The following is a 15,692-nucleotide window of genomic DNA, read 5'->3' on the forward strand; positions in this document are numbered from 1 at the left end:
TTTTACGACTTTTGATTTATTTTTCTGTCTAATTGTTTTGGCTAAAATTTGTTCTAAAAGTTAAACAGCAACGGTAATAAAAACTATCCTTGTCCTCGTTTTAATAGGGATGTTGCTAGCATTTTCTCATAAATCATAATGCCGACTCTTTGGATATATTTCATTATGATAAGAAAGTAAATTCATCACACTTATTTTATTTATTTATTTATTTATTTATTGAAACAAAGTCTCGTTCTGTCGCCCAGGCTGGAATGCAGTGGTGTGATCTCAGCTCACTGCAGGTTCTGCCCCCCCAATTCAAGTGATTCTCGTGCCTCAGCCACTCAAGTAGCTGGGATTACTCTCTAATGACAGTGAAGATTTTTGTGTATTAACTCTCTCATTCCCCTGAGGCAGGCTAACTTGAAATGCCCTCCTACTGAGGGACTGGCAGTGTCCCAAGTTCCCAGCCTGCCCTGTCCCAGGGCATTTATAGTAGGGGAGGGGCAATGGGGGGAGGATCCTATCTTGAATCTCCTCCCTCCTCTCCAGTCCCTTGATTGCCCCTTAGGTATTCCAATGTGTCTCTTCCGCCCCGCCCCCCAGCCCCACCGTGTTCCTAATAGGAGAGCTGCTCTTGGATTCTAAAATATCATTGTGAGGGGCTGAGTCTTCTTTGTCTGTGCTTTCCCAGAACTAGCATGAAGACTCTCAAAGAGCAGATGTTCAATTCATGTTTGGTGAATGATGTAATTCAGATGTTTGTCCCCTCCAAATGTCAGGTTGAGATGTAATTCCCAGTGTTGGAGGTGGGGCCTGGTGGGAGGTGTTTGGACCATTAAGGAGGGTCCCTCATGGCATGGTGGTGCCCTGGCCATAGTGAGTGACTTCTTACAAGATCTGGTCATTTGAAAGCATGTGGCACCTCCCATACCCGCTCTGCTTGGCTGTCTTCCACCCACTGTTGCCACGTGACATGCCTGCACCTTCTTCCCCTCCTGGCATGAGAAAAAGCTCCCCAAGGCCTCCCCAGAAGCAGTTGCTGGTGCCATGCTCATACAGCCTGGTGAACCGTGAGCGAAGTCAACCTCTTTTCTTTAGAAATTACCCAGTCTCAGGTATGCCTTTAGAGCAACACAAGAACTGCCTAGCACAAGGAACAAAAGAGCCAGTGAACAAGTGTTCTCCTTTATGATGATTTAATTTCTCCAACATTCTTGAATACACATAGCAACTGTGAGTATATAGCTTTTTATTTGATCACAACAAAAGACTTAAAGAAATAAGATTTTTAAATGTCAAAGGTTGCCAATCAAGTGACACTTTTTTCCCACCATCTTCTAATCCCAACTGATGCAGCGTTTGGTTGTTTCACAGTTTAAAGCCAATCCCTATTCCATTGCTATTTCTTCTTGCACTAGATCACAATCTAATAAGTAAAAATTTCCAATTCATTTTACAAAATACAAGAACATCACTCTTCAATGTGATAAACAGCAATAATTTTGTGAGGCACCTAATTCATGAATTTAGATTCTGAATCAAAGTCAATCTCTTTCAAAGGAACACACGGTAGACATAGAAGAAAAAGAGGGAATCTACAAGTGGCTTGCAAATAACCAGAACACGAGGACACATGTCTTGGGCTCCCTCTAGCCCCACCTCACCCCCAAATACTGAGATGGTGGACAGCCCTTTTCAATCTCTTAGTGAGGATTGCCTGAGACTTCACTACGGCTGAGAGGACCTGCTAACCCTGGCCCTGGCGCTAGCCCTGGCTGCTGCTCTGGCTCTGGCTTGTTCTTCCTCCTCTCTCAGAGCCTCCTCATACTGGGACTTGTAGGTACTGGCAACGGTATCATTGAGCTTGGCCACAAACTCCAGGACTTTCATTTTGCTGGTTTCAGCATGGGCCCTGGGACCCCACAGGAACTCACAGCGTGGAGGATCACTGCTGGGCACCTGCCGGTACTCCAGGTACCCCTCTCGCACCAAATCTTTGGTGAGAAGCTCCTGGGGCTCCCCATAGATGAAGTGCTTCCTACCCTTATACATCCCCAATGCATTCAGGCATTCCCACATCTCTTCCTCAGTGGCACGGTTGCCATGCATGAAGATGGTGCTCAGGAGAACCATCAGGAGCCCGCTCCGGGGAAAACCCCCATCATCGCCCAAGCTTCCTTGATCGGGAAAGTCCAGCTTGCTGACAAGCACATAGGACTGACGGCTGGGGTCCATTTCCTTCAGGTAGAGGCCAAAGACCACCTCTACGTTCTCAGCGCTTCTCCGGAGGATCTCAGGGAAGTGCTGCTTGTATGTTCTGTTGATAACCTTCAGCATGGCTTCCCTCGTAATGGGCTCTTTCCTTATATACTTGTTGAGCAGGAACTGCACCAATTCGCCCGTCTTCCTGTTCAGAAGATCTCTTCCTGTGCTCTCAGAGGAGGACGGGCCTTGGAAGGAGTTGGGACTTTCCCCCTTTTGGCCCTTGGCACCTTCCTCAGAACTTGTGAGTGACACAGCTGCAGCAGGAGAGCTGGGGTAGCTGGCTCTCTGGGACTCCTGAGGAATGCCCGCAGCGGGGAAGCTCTGGAGAGCACTCTGGCATGCAGGCGAGGAGGAGGATGGCAGCTTTTCCTTCTCTGCTGCGGTGGCTTGAGCACCCCTGAGACATCGGTCTTCACCTCGAGCCTGGCGGCGTTTTTCACGGGCACGGCGCTTACTCTCCTGACCGCGAGGCATGATGACTGTGCTCAGGGGCAGCAGGCAAGAGGGTGCAGGAGGTGGGCACCTGGAGCAGGAGGAACAGAGGGCGTGAGCCCCTCAGTGGGGAGATATCACCTTAAGGAGGCCCCCATGCAGGTGTCCTTGAGGACCCTGCTCCACAGCCCCACCTGGCTCCTGTTCTCCAGGGCAGCCTGTCCCCTGGGGACCCTGGGGAAGAAGTTACAGTGCTCCTTGCCCTGCAGCCTGCCAGCCCTGCCTGGGACCAAGATCCTCACTTCTCTGTTTCCTCTGAGGGGAAACTGAGGCATCTGGGCTTGACATCCCTGTCTGGGGCCTCAAACCTCTGACATAGGGAGGGATCCTGAGGTCCTCTTACTAATTTGGGGCCAGTGGCTCCACACTCCTCAGGGTCCTCACTATCTGAGGCCCTTCCCTTCAGGTCAAGGCCCTCACCTTCCTGAGACCCCGCCCTCACCCCAAGGGGAAAGAAAGCATGAGGCCCCTCCAGCCACCTCTGTTCATGGCCTTTTTGGACTGGTAGCAGGGTCTGGACTCTCAGAGCCTCTGATGTTCTGGGCTCGGTGGCCCTGTTAGTCCTCACTTAGGCAGGATATGAGACATGTCCCTCAGCCCACCAGATTCCTCCAGCCTCAGCCCCAGGCCCTGTCCACCCTGAGCCCCCATGGGCTAGAAGTGAGGGGCCCTCTATTTGACTCCCTCTCCCGGGGTTTCCCAGGCCTGAGAGGGAAGCCAGACTTTGTGGTGCTCCCAGATCCAGGTGAGTGCTCTCCTCAGCCTTCACTCAGAGTCTTAACCCTGACTCCCATCACTACCTGGAAAACACTCCTGTCTTAACCTGAGACTTATTCCCTCATACCAGCCCCTCCATTCTGAAATACCCCGAGGAAGTAGTGACGGTCACCTCAGCTGGCCACAAATGCTCATCATTTCCCAAGACTGGGAGCAGCGGAGATTTTCTGTGTTGGCCCCGCAGTTACACATGGGTGGTCCCCTCGGTCCTCAGGGTCCTCACCTTGACTCCTGGCAACAGCTTAACAACCTCCAGCAGCTGTCTTGAGGCTGTCCCTTTTACCCAGGCTCTTCACCTCCCTGAGATGCCCTGGGAGGAAATGCCACTCACCACGCCAATGTGCCTGGGTCTCCCAGGGGTGAGGGTAGGGGTGGTGCTCTATGTGGTCTACTTCTCCCTGGGAGGGGCTCCCTCTTCTCATTCAGTGTTCTCCCCTTGACTCCCACCAGGGACTAAGTCCTCCTTCCTATCCTGCCATGAATGGGGCCTCGCCCATTGGTGCAAAAGAGCCACTTCTCTGAGACACCACCCTGACCCCTTCAGGACACCAGGATCACCAAATGCTAATGGCTCTGCCCATGGTTTCCCAGGGCGCACAGCAGAGCTGAGACTTTATGTCCTCTCCTGTGTTTTGGAGTGGTCATTTTCCTCCCTCCTCATGCAGGATTTTTTTTTACCTTCACTCCCCACAGAGACTGGGACTCCTTTCTCTGCTGACCTGGGGCAGCCAGTCTTGCAACCAAAGCCCTCCTCTGCTGACACCCTCTGTGCAGCCCTGTCTGCTGAGGGCTCAGGATCTTCACTTTGCTACTTGACCAGTCCTGGGACTCCATCCTCAGCTCATCACAGGCAGCACCCTTCACAGCAAGGTCCTTGCTTCAATGGGACATCAGATTTGTACATTCAGGGTAAGCCACATCCTCTCAAGGCTGTTTAGGGCCTTCAAGGCGTGACAGCTGGGGTGGGACTCTAGGGGACCCCACTGCTCTACCTCAGGGTTCTGAACTTGCCTCAGGGTGGGACCTCCAACTCTTTGGGACGCGACTCAGGTCGCTTCACTGACCTAAGTCAGCCAGGTCCAGGCCCAAGGTCTCACGTCCCAAAGTTGCTAAAGGGAAAGTCAGGGCATGCCCAGTCTGGCTATGTCTGCACGGGGTCTCCCAGAGCTGACAACAGGGCAGCAGAAACCTGGCTCTCGGGCTCTCCCTGGCTCTCTTGCTTTTTTCTTTTTTTTTTTTTCTTTGTGACAGACACGGGGTCTCTGTCTGTCGCCACGTTCATGGCGTGACCATGGCTCACTGCAGCTTCCATCTGCTAGGCTCTCGCGATCCTCCCGCGTCAGCCTCCCGAGTCGCTGGGACCACAGGCGCCGGCCACCATGTCCCGCTAGTTTTTATTCTTTTCTTTCTTGGAGAAAGAGGGTCTTGCTTTGTTGCTCAGGCTGGTCTGGAACTGCTAGGCTAAGGTAATCCTCCCGCCTCAGCTTCCCAAAGCACTGGAATCACAGGTGTGCGCTACCACGCCCACCTCGTGGGCCTCCTGTGTTTGGGAGAGGTCTCCTCATCAGCATCAGGGGCCTCATTTCGATTAGGGCCTAGGTGTCCATCCCTCTGCAGAATCGGAGCCTCACCCTCACACCAAACCCTCCCCTCCCTGGTACCCTCTCAGAAATCAGCGCCACAGCCTGACTGGAGCCTCCCGCGGCTGAGGGAGGTGGGTGCCCGGGGGCGGAGGTTGGGGGACACAGGGTGGTCACCTTGGCTGCGTGCGGGTGGGCCTTTCAGTCCACGATCGGGGTCCTTACCTTGATACCCAACCAGTCCTGGGGTTCTGGTAGCCTGAGGTGGCGTCCCTCAGATGAAGATCTTCACCTTCCGGCAGCTTCCCTGGCGGGCGGAAGTCGGAGTGAGCCACATCCAACCAAGTCCCTGCGGGGTCGCCCAGGGGAGGGGCTCTGCTTAGGGCCTCTTTTTGCATAGAAGTCCTCTCCAGTGTACTCAGTGTCCTCTCCGGGACTCCAGTGAGTGTCCAGTTCTCCTCCCTCAGCTGACCTGTGCTTTTGCCTTTAGACAGAGTCACTACCCTCGTTAGAGCATCTAAGCAGAAAAAAGGGGATCCTCAGCTGAGGTCTTTGTTATGACTGACAAGATGAAGCATTTTTTTACTTTTGTTTTTATTTTTTGCTGATAACCATTCCCTTATGTCACTCAGGGTCCTCACCTTGATTCGAGTCAGTTTCTGGGGCTCCACTATGCACAGCTGGGGCTGCCCCCACCAGACCAAGATTCTCCCTTCCCTGAGACCCTCCAGGCCGAAATGACAGCCACCCAAACCTGACAGCTATTCCTGGGCATCCCGAGTCACAGGAGAGGTACGGATGGGGTGGCAGGAGTGGGGATGGGATGGTGTGGCGGCGGCAGTGCGGGAAAGGGGAGATGTGGGTTGGTGGAGGTAAGAGTTTTTGTGTCTTCCTCTGTTCTAGTGTGGATGTGTGGTTTTCTAATTCCTCCCTGAAATTCCTCACCTTGACACCTGACTAGTCCTGGAACTTGATCCTCATGGGACTTGAGGCTGCTCACCTCTGATCAAGGTTCTCACCTTCCTGAGACTACAGAGTTGTAATCAGGATGAGCCAAATCCACCAACGACTATTCCAGAATGACAAGGGCTGTCAGCCAGGGCAGGACTCTATGGGACCCCACTGTTCTGGCTTGTTCCTTCCTTTATTCTTCATTCAGGGTCATCACCTCGGTATCTATCAGAAGCTCACAGTCCTTCTACTGACCTGAGTTTGTCTTCCTGAAGTCTCTCATGCTCCTGAGAACGTTGAAGGATAATTGTGGAGACGCTCAGTCTCAGCCCTGCCTGTGGCCCTCTAAGTCTGAGAGCAGCCACAGGCTGGTCTGTGTTGGACCTCCAATATTCTGGGATGATGGTATCCTCAGCCCTCCTACATGGGGCTTCACATCTTGGTTCCTGTCTTGTTAATTGAAGGCTTCCTGGGAAATGCCAAAATCCCTGCAATCTCTTGAACAGTTTTTCTTCCGCAGACTTTGTGGAGAATGGCTCCTTGCCCTGAAGTGATGAGAGATCAGGAAGCTGTAGCTCAAGGCAGGGGGCCCAGGACAAGTGGTGGGCGGTCCAAATAAAGCCAGTTGGTCTATTCCATTTCTTCACCAGCCAGACTTAGCCTCTGCTGTAATTTCGGTTCTAATAGATTGGCTTTCTCCAAGGAAGGGTAGGGCCACATGATTTTGTGAGTCCCTGATATTTTCAGGTGATCTGACATCACATATGTAGATGATCATGTGGTCACTGAGTATTGTCTCTTTCTTTTCCTTATTCTTAGCTCTCATTTATTTTTGTATTCTTATTGCTCTGGCTATGTATTCCAAACCAGTAGTTTGTACACAATATTTTTCTTCGTATTACTTGATATGCAATTTGGAGTAGGGAGAAGAAAAGTGAATTAAGATACACAAGGTCTGTCTCAGGCTGAGATGAGTGTGACAGTATGGGAATAGTTTTATTTTAAATAAGCAATACTTGCTGAGTGTAGTCTCTCAAGCCTGTAATCCCAAGACTTTGGGAGGCTGAGGTGGGTGGATCACCTGAGGTCAGGAGTTCGAGACCAGCTTGGTCAACATGGTGAAACCCTGTCTCTACTGAAAAAATACAAAAATTAGCTGGACATGGTGATGGGTGCCTGTAATCCCAGCTTCTCGGGAGGTTGAGGCAGAAGAATTGCTTGAACCCAGGAAGTGGAGGTTGCAGTGAGCCGAGATTGTGCCATTGCACTCCAGAATGGGCGATAGAGTGAGACTCCATCTCAAGAAAAAAAAAAAAAAAGCAATACTTGCAGATGGTTAGCAAGAAAGTTTATTTTTTTCTTTCCGTGGCATTCCCCAACATGTTTCCCAATTAATATGAGCCCCTGTGACAAGTTTGACCACTCACAGTGATGTACATTAAGTTCTCAGAACGTTCCCCTGCCTTTGACTACAGGCCAGAGAGTCATGGTTCCTTTACTTCTTGTCTGGAGTGGGCATCATTTTTAATAATGGTGAATTAAATCAGTGTTAGTTGGTGCTGCTAATCTGTGCACCACAAATGACAGTTGTTTATTTGATGGTCCTATTGGGCATGACAAGTAAGGTAAGTACTAATAGTTGCCTAAAAGGCAGAATTTATTAACTCTGACACTTCCCCCCTCATTTGGCTATTCATGCTCTGGGTCTGTGGTTGTGAGAAACTGATCACATAGAGCTCAGGGAATTTTGTGGTTTTCTCTAATTGGTTCAGACAATGCAATAGACATGAGGGATGGCAAGACAGAGAGAGAGAGAAAAAAATAAAGAAAGAGAGGGAGACAGAGAGGGAGGGAGGGAGGGAGGGAGAGAGAGAGACAGAGAGAAAGAAAGAAAGAAAAGAAAGAAAGAAAGAAAGAAAGAAAGAAAGAAAGAAAGAAGAGAGGGATGGGGGAAGAGGAAAGAAAATAAAAGAAAGAACGAAGAGAGAGATAGAAAGAAAGAGAAAGGAGAGAGGGGTGGAGGAAGAGGAAGGAAGGAAGGAAAGAAGAAAGAAAGAGAAAGAAAGAGAAAGAAAAGAAAAGGAGGGAAGGAGGGAGGGAGGGAAGGAAGGGAGAGAGAAAGAAAGGGGGAGGGAAAAGAAAAGGAAGAAATGAAGGAAAGAAGGAAGGAAGGGATGGAGGGAAGGAGAAAGCAAGGAAGAAGGAAGGAAGGAAAGAAAGCTTTATAGAGAAGAAAAGGTCCCTGGCCCTAAGAAGCTTTATTAGTCCAATGCAGGAGTCAGCAAATGACAGCTTTCAGGCCAAATCTAGCTCACCATCTGTTTTTGCAAATGCAGATTTATTAGAACACAATCACACTCACTCATTTACATGTTATCTGTGACCGCTTTCATACTACAAAGGCAGAATCTAGTAATCGTGACAGACGCTGTATGTCATGCAATGCCTAAAATATTTATTCTCTGGCCCTTTACAGAAAATGTTTGTCAATTCCTGATTTAGTGGGATAGATCAGCATTTACACAAGTAAGTATAATTCAAAGCAGGATATGATAATAAAAGAAAAAATAGGAACCATGTAGAAAGTACTGTGTGAGTACAGGAGCATGGGAGGGCTTCATGGAGACAGAACACTGCAGCTGGGCTTTGGTGAATGGGTTGGATTCCGGCCAGCTGAGAGACAAGAGGACATTTTAGGTGAGGTGGTCCTCAACCCTGTCTGCTTATTGCAGTCGCTTGGAGAGTTTTGAAATAGAGATGTCTGGGTTCCCCCTCCTTGAGATTCTGACTCTGCTGTTCAGGGACAGGGCCTGGGCATCAGGATTTTTTTTTTTTTTAGACAGAGTCTTGCTCTGGAATGCAGTGGCCCAATCTCAGTTCACTGCAGCCTCTGCCTCCCGGATTCAAGTGATCCTCCCACCTCAATCCCCAGAGTAACTGGGACTACAGGTGCATATCACCATGCCTGACTAATTTTTGTATTCTTTTTTTATAGGGATGAGAGTTTCACCAGGTTGCTCAGGCTGGTCTCAAACTCCTAGGCTCAAGTGATCTTCCTGCCTTGGCCTCCCAAAGTGCTGGGCTTATAGGTGTGAACCACTGCACCTGGTGGGTATTAGGATTTTTTTAAACTCCACAGGTTATTCTAAGGGCAGCCCAGCTTGAAAAACACTGGGCCAAAGAAGTGTCAGGGAACAATTAGGAGTAAGGTGTGAATGGAGGGAGTCTCTGGGTGCAGAGGGAAGGGATAGTGCAGTGGGAGATAAGCCTGGGAAGTAGGGAGTCAAATCAAGGTCAGAGAAATTAGATTTTGTCATGGGAAATGGGGACAATAACAAAAGGGGGACAATGTGGGCATGACAGCAACATGATCAGAGGCATGTATAAGGAAGCATAATCTAGAAAAAAACCTAAAGAATAAAAATAAGAGCCTGTTAGGGTTTTTTTGCAAGAGTTTAAGCAAAACAAGGAGCGTATCTTGTTTAGGGCAGTGACGCGGTATGATTTGGCTGTGTCCCCACCCAAATCTCATCTTGAATTGTAGTTCCCATAATCCCCACGTGTCGTGGGAAGGACCCAGTTGAAGGTAATTGAATCAGGGGGTGGCTACCCTCTTGCTGCCCTCATGATAGTGAGTGAGTTCTTATGAGAGCTGATGTTTTTAGAAGGGGCTTTTCCCCTTTGGCACTTCTCCTTCCTGCCATCACGTGGAGGATGTGTTTGCTTCCCCTTCCACCATAAGTGTGAGTTTCCTGAGGCCTCCCCAGACCTGCAGAATTGTGAGTCAATTAAACCTCTTTTCTTTACAAATTACCCAGTCTTGGGTATGTCTTTATTAGCAGCATGAGAACAGACTAATACAGTAAATTGGTACCCGCAGAGACTGGGGTGCTACTATAAAGATACTTGAAAATGTGGAAGTGAATTTGGCTTCCAGGCAGAGGTTGGAACAGTTTGGAGGGCTCAGAAGGCAGGAAGATGTGGGAAAGTTTGGAACTTCCTAGAGACTTGTTGAATGGCTTTGACCAAAATGCTGATAGTGATATGGACAATGAAATCCAGGCTGAGGTGGTCTCAGATGGAGATGAGGAACTTTTTGGGAACTTGAATAAAGGTGACTCTTGCTATGCAAAGAGACTGGTGACATTTGGCCCCTGCCCTAGAGATCTGTGGAACTTTGAACTTGAAAGAGATGATTTAAGGTATCTGGCTGAATAAATTTCTAAACAGCAAAGTGTTAAAGGGGAAGCAAAGCATAAAAGTTTGGAAAATTTGCAGCTTGAGAATACAATAGAAAAGAAAAACCCATTTTCTGGGGAGAAATTCAAGCCTTCTGCAGAAATTTGCATAAGTAACAAAGAACCAAATGATAATCACCAAGACAATGGGGAAAATGTCTCCAGGGCATGTCAGAGACCTTTGTGGTAGCCCCTCCCATCACAGGACCCCCCTGCTGTGTGCAGCCTAGGGACTTGGTGCTCTGTGTCCCAGCCACTCCAGCCATGGCTAAAAGGGGCCAAGGTACAGCTCAGGCCCTGTCTTCAGAGGGTGCAAGCCCCAAGGCTTGGCAGCTTCTACATGATGTTAAGCTTGCGGGTGCACAGAGGTCAAGAATTGAAGTTTGAGAACCTCTGCCTAGATTTCAGAAGCTGTATGGAAACCCCTGGATGTCCAGGCAGAAGTTTTTTGCAGGGGCAGGGCCCTCATGGAGAACCTCTGCTACTGAAAAGGGAGGAGAATTCCCTCATCCCCCTCACAGGGCATGCAACAGGGATGTGGCTCACTTCTTCAGTGCTCTGCTACTCAAACCCCTAGGAGGAGCATGCAGATGGGCAGGTCATGGGGAGTGTTTTGGGGGTCCAACCCCATGGCAGTGTCTAGGGTTGTTTACAGCTCCTGAAATCTCAATGGGCATGTGTTACAGTATGCTCTTTCAGTTGTGTGTTAATCAGCTCAATTAGACCCTCTGCCTTATCAAAAGGATAGAGGGCTTTCTGTATCCTGGGTTCTTGCCCTGCTGTACCAGAAAAATCAGATCACATGTGGGCTTGCAGAATGAGTACAGGGTTTTATTGAGTGATGGAAATAGCTCTCAGTAGATGGATGGAGAGCCAGAAGGGGGATGGAGTGGGAAGGTGGTCTTCCCCTGGAGTCAGGCCACCCAGTAGCCAGATCCTCCTCTGACTGCCCTGGTCAAATTCCCCTTGGTGTCCACATTGTTCCACCACTGATGGCCTATTGGCATCTGCTGGTGTCTGTTGGTGTATTCTCCTGCTAGTGTGTTGCTCTTGACATCCAGCCACTTTGTGTCTCTCAAGTTTATATAGGCACGGGATGGGGACGTAGTGGGCCAGAGTGATCTTGGAAAATGCAACATTTGGATCCAAAAACAGGAGTGCCTGTTCTCACTTAGGTCTGCGGGCACATGCCTGAGGGTGGAGCCCTTAGCAGGGACCATGGCCTTCTCTACCCAGAACTTCCCTGCCCTGCTCCCATATTACTAGGGCAGTGCAGAAGGGAAATGTGGAGTTGGATCCCCCACACAGAATCCCCACTGGGGTACTGCCTAGTGGAGCTGTGAGAAGAGGGCCATAGTCCTCCAGACCCCAGAATGGTATATCCACCGACAGCTTGCACTGTGCACCTGGAAAAACCAGAGTCCCTCAACATCAGCCTGTGAAAGCAGCCAGGAGGGGGCTGTACCCTGCAAAGCCACAGAGGCAGAGCTGCCCAAGGCTGTGGGAGCCCACCTCTTGCATCAGTGTGACCTGGATGTAAGACATGAAGTCAAAGGAGATCATTTTGGAACTTTAAGGTGTAATGACTGCCCTATCAGATTTCAGACTTGCCTGGAGCCTGTAGCCCCTTTGTTTTGGCCAATTTCTCCCATTTGGAACTGGTGTATTTTTACCCAATGCCTCCAGCCCCAGTGTATCTAAGAAGTAATTAACTTGCTTTTGATTTTACAGGCTCATAGGCAGAAGAGACTTGCCTTGTCTCAGATAACACTTTGAACTTGGACTTTTGGGTTAATGCTAGAATGAGTTAAGACTTTGAAGGACTGTTGGGAAGGCATTATTGTGTTTTCAAATGTGAGGACATGAGATTTGGGAGGGTCCAGGGGTGGAATGATATGGTTTGGCTGTGTCCCCACCCAAACCTCATCCTGAATTGTAGTTCCCATAATCCCCAAGTGTTGTGGGAGGGACCTGGTGGGAGGTAATTGAATCATGGGGTTGGCTACCTCCATACTGTTCTCATGATAGTGAGTTCTCATGAGATCTGATGGTTTTTTAAGGGGCTTTTCCCCACTTCACTCTGCACTTCTCCTTGCTGCCACCATGTGAAGAAGGACGTGTTTGCTTCCCCTGTCACCATGATTGTAAGTTTCCTGAGGCCTCCCCAGCCATGCTGAACTGCGAGTCAATTAAACCTCTTTCCTTTATAAATTACCCAGTCTCAGGTATGTCTTTATTAGCAGCATGCGAATGGACTAATACAACATGTGACTTGGCAGATTCAGGAGTGAGGGTTAAAATTACAACAATTTAGGCATGGTATGGGCACCAATCCATGAGAATGGCCCCTACTATCCAGTCCTGGAGGTCCCTGCTCTGGAGGCATTACCCTTTTGTTTCTGAATCATGGAGAAATATGGAATCCTGGAGGAAAAGTTGAGGCTACAAGGAGGCACTTGGCCACTTGCATTAGCATCTATTTCCTGAATACAGCCCTTGGGAGATGGTCTCTTATACCCAAGACATTTTGGAAAGACTTTTACAGACCTTGGCGTCTAGTTGGAAGTGAGTGAGCTGAGTAGAAGGAGCCAGAGATGATGGTAAGGTTTTGAATTTAGACAATTGAGGGAATTTTTACAGCCATTAGAAGGCAAGAGGGACACAAAAAGATCTTGGAAAAGAATTGATCTCCTCCCTCTGATGAATGGGGCCTCACCCATTAGTGCAAGGAATCCACCTCCCTGAGACAGCACTCCCCCTTCAGGAAATGACTTCTGCTCCAAGAAAGGGGGTATGGTTTTAGAAATTCATTTGTTTTATATGAAAAAAAGCTCAACATCACTAATCATTAGAGAAATGCAAATCAAACCACAATGAGATACCATCTCATGCCAGTTAGAATGGTGATCATTAAAAAGTCAGGAAACAACAGATGCTGGCAAGGCTGTGGAGAAATAGAAACACTTTTACACTGTTGATGGGAGTGTAAATTGGTTCAACCATTGTGGAAGACAGTGTGGTGATTCCTCAAAGATCTAGAGGCAGAAATACCATTTTACCTGGCATTCCCATTACTGGGTATATGCCCAAAGGAATATAAATCACTCTATTATAAAGATACATGCACTCACATGTTCATTGCAGCACTATTCGCAATAGCAAAGACATGGATTCAACCTAAATGCCCATCAATGATAGACTGGATAAAGAAAATGTGGTATAGATACACCATGGAATACTATGCAGTCATAAAAAGGAATGAGATCATGTCCTTTGCAGGGACATGGATGGAGTTGGAAGCTGTTATCCTCAGCAAACTAATATAGGAACAGAAAACCAAACATGACATGTTCTCACTTGTGAGTGGGAGCTGAATGATGAGAACACATGGGCACGTTATGGGGAACAACACACACTGGGGCCTGTGGAGGGGATGTAGGGAGGGAGAGCATCAGGAAGAATAGCCAATGAATTCTTGGCTTCATACCTAGGTGATGGGATGATATGTGCAGCAAACCACCATGGCACACTTTTACCTATGTAACAAACCTGCACATCCTGCACATGTACCCTGGAACTTAAAAGTTGAAGAAAAAAAAAGAAATTCATTTGTTTTTGTGTTGAACATGAATTTAGTCCATATTCAAGGGACAGGAGTCCTGCTTTTATGTCATTTTCTTGACAAGATGTTAGCTTATCTCTTTTGTATTAGACTCATTGCTTATCAATGTTGAGCCCAATGAACGGGAATGGTCTCTGCCTGTTGTGTTACAACATAGTCCTGCATGGATTTGCCTTCCCTCTAGTGGAAGTGACTGATGAATCTGCTCACCTTATCCACATCTTCTCCAAGTCACTAAGTTTTCATTTCTTCAAACTCCTATGACTGTGTGGAGATACAAATCATAGCACTTTTCTTTAACTTCCTTATTTGTGAAATGAGGAGGTGTGTCTGGGCATTCTCTGCAGTGGCTTCCAACTCCAATAATTCATGCTTTTAAGAGAATATGAAATTCTCTATATTACAGTGTTTGTATTAATAAAGCTTTCTTTTCTGACGTGGTAGGCAGCATGCTTACAAAGAGAGAATCCAGGCTTTCTTTTTTTTTTTTTTTTCAAGATGGAGTCTCGCTCTGTCACCCAGGCTGGAGTGCAGTGGCGTGATCTCGGCTCACTGCAACTTCCGCCCCTCCAGGTTTAAGCAGTTCTCTGCCTCAGCCTCTGGAGTAGCTGGGATTACAGGCGCGTGCCACCACGCCCAGCTAATTTTTTGTATTTTTAATAGAGACAGGGTTTCACCATCTTGGCCAGGCTGGTCTTGAACTCCTGACCTTGTGATCAACCCGCCTCTGCCTCCCAAAGTGCTGGGATTACAGGCTTGAACCACCGAGCCCAGCTGAATCCAGGCTTTCTAACAGTAAAAAGTCATCTGGACTTTGGATAGAGTGTTGAGCAATTAACCTTGACCAACCTTAATTGTCAATTTGGCCTTTTATGGCTTGAATATCTCAAAGATTTTTGTCTACTTATCTTCCCATCTAATCCAGGAAAACTAGAGATACAGGGTCTACGTCAGACACAGTTGTGAATGATCTCCTTTATCTATTTGAAGCATTGACACTTTCAGAAAGCATTTACAATTTAATCATGGGCTGTATATGCCACACTTCGAGAGGGTGGGGTACATGGCAGAAGTGGTACGATATCTGGGAAACAGAGGGCTTTCTCCCAAGATGATTTCATGGTGGTGACTGCACGCTCAGGAGCTCCCTTGGCATGGCTGTCAGTGTGCCTCTCAAGGGGTTTTGTGACTGTGTCTCATAGACATCTCTGGTGTTACCTCTTCTCACCTGGAGTACAGGGAACTTGGACAGCCCTAATTTGCATCCACTGTAGCTATGTCATTCCTTTGTCATCAGCTTATTTTGTTCACAGCTTTGAGATTGTGGTATTTCTCGTGCTGCCTTATGTTTGCTGTTGAGTATTTTAAATATTCCCAGAGACTTGATCACTGGCTTAGTCATTGGGCAGACTTCAAATAAGTGGAATTGGTGACAAAGGGAGAAAGAATTTGCTTCCTGACAACTGATCCTGCAGGAATGGATAAATGAACTAAATGCCAACTCTCCTCACTGTCTCTGGAAAGCTAACTTTATAATCAAGTACTCTTTCTTCACAATAAGCAGAATCCAAGATAGAAAGAAAAGTAGGCTTCAGGTAGGCAGTAGGCTAAACATCTGGAACTTTCAGCTAGACTTCCTCACTTCGATTTATAATTTGTACAAGCTTTCCTGCTGTCTGATGCCTACGATTATCCCAGGAAACAGACACTCCCAAACTTTAGTGTTCAAGTCCTCAAGAGAGCAATTTAGAATAACTGTCAGTATTATAAAAGCATATGCTC

At 47.9% G+C, this 15,692-nt stretch overlaps 1 protein-coding gene across 1 annotated transcript; it reads right to left on the reverse strand.

The window, feature by feature from the left end:
• Nucleotides 1–1,180: 1,180 nt before the first annotated feature.
• On the reverse strand, nt 1,181–5,617 carry LOC105478166 (MAGE family member B17). Its single transcript, XM_011735218.2, has 2 exons — nt 5,325–5,617; nt 1,181–2,773 (listed from the first exon to the last, which is right to left on the reverse strand). Exons 1-2 carry the CDS (start codon nt 5,495–5,497, stop codon nt 1,714–1,716), a joined length of 1,233 nt encoding a protein of 410 aa, XP_011733520.2. The 5' UTR covers nt 5,498–5,617; the 3' UTR covers nt 1,181–1,713.
• Between the last annotated feature and the right edge of the window lie 10,075 nt (nt 5,618–15,692).

This window comes from Macaca nemestrina, chromosome X (assembly GCF_043159975.1).
Source record: "Macaca nemestrina isolate mMacNem1 chromosome X, mMacNem.hap1, whole genome shotgun sequence".
Taxonomy (NCBI): Eukaryota; Metazoa; Chordata; class Mammalia; order Primates; family Cercopithecidae; genus Macaca; species Macaca nemestrina.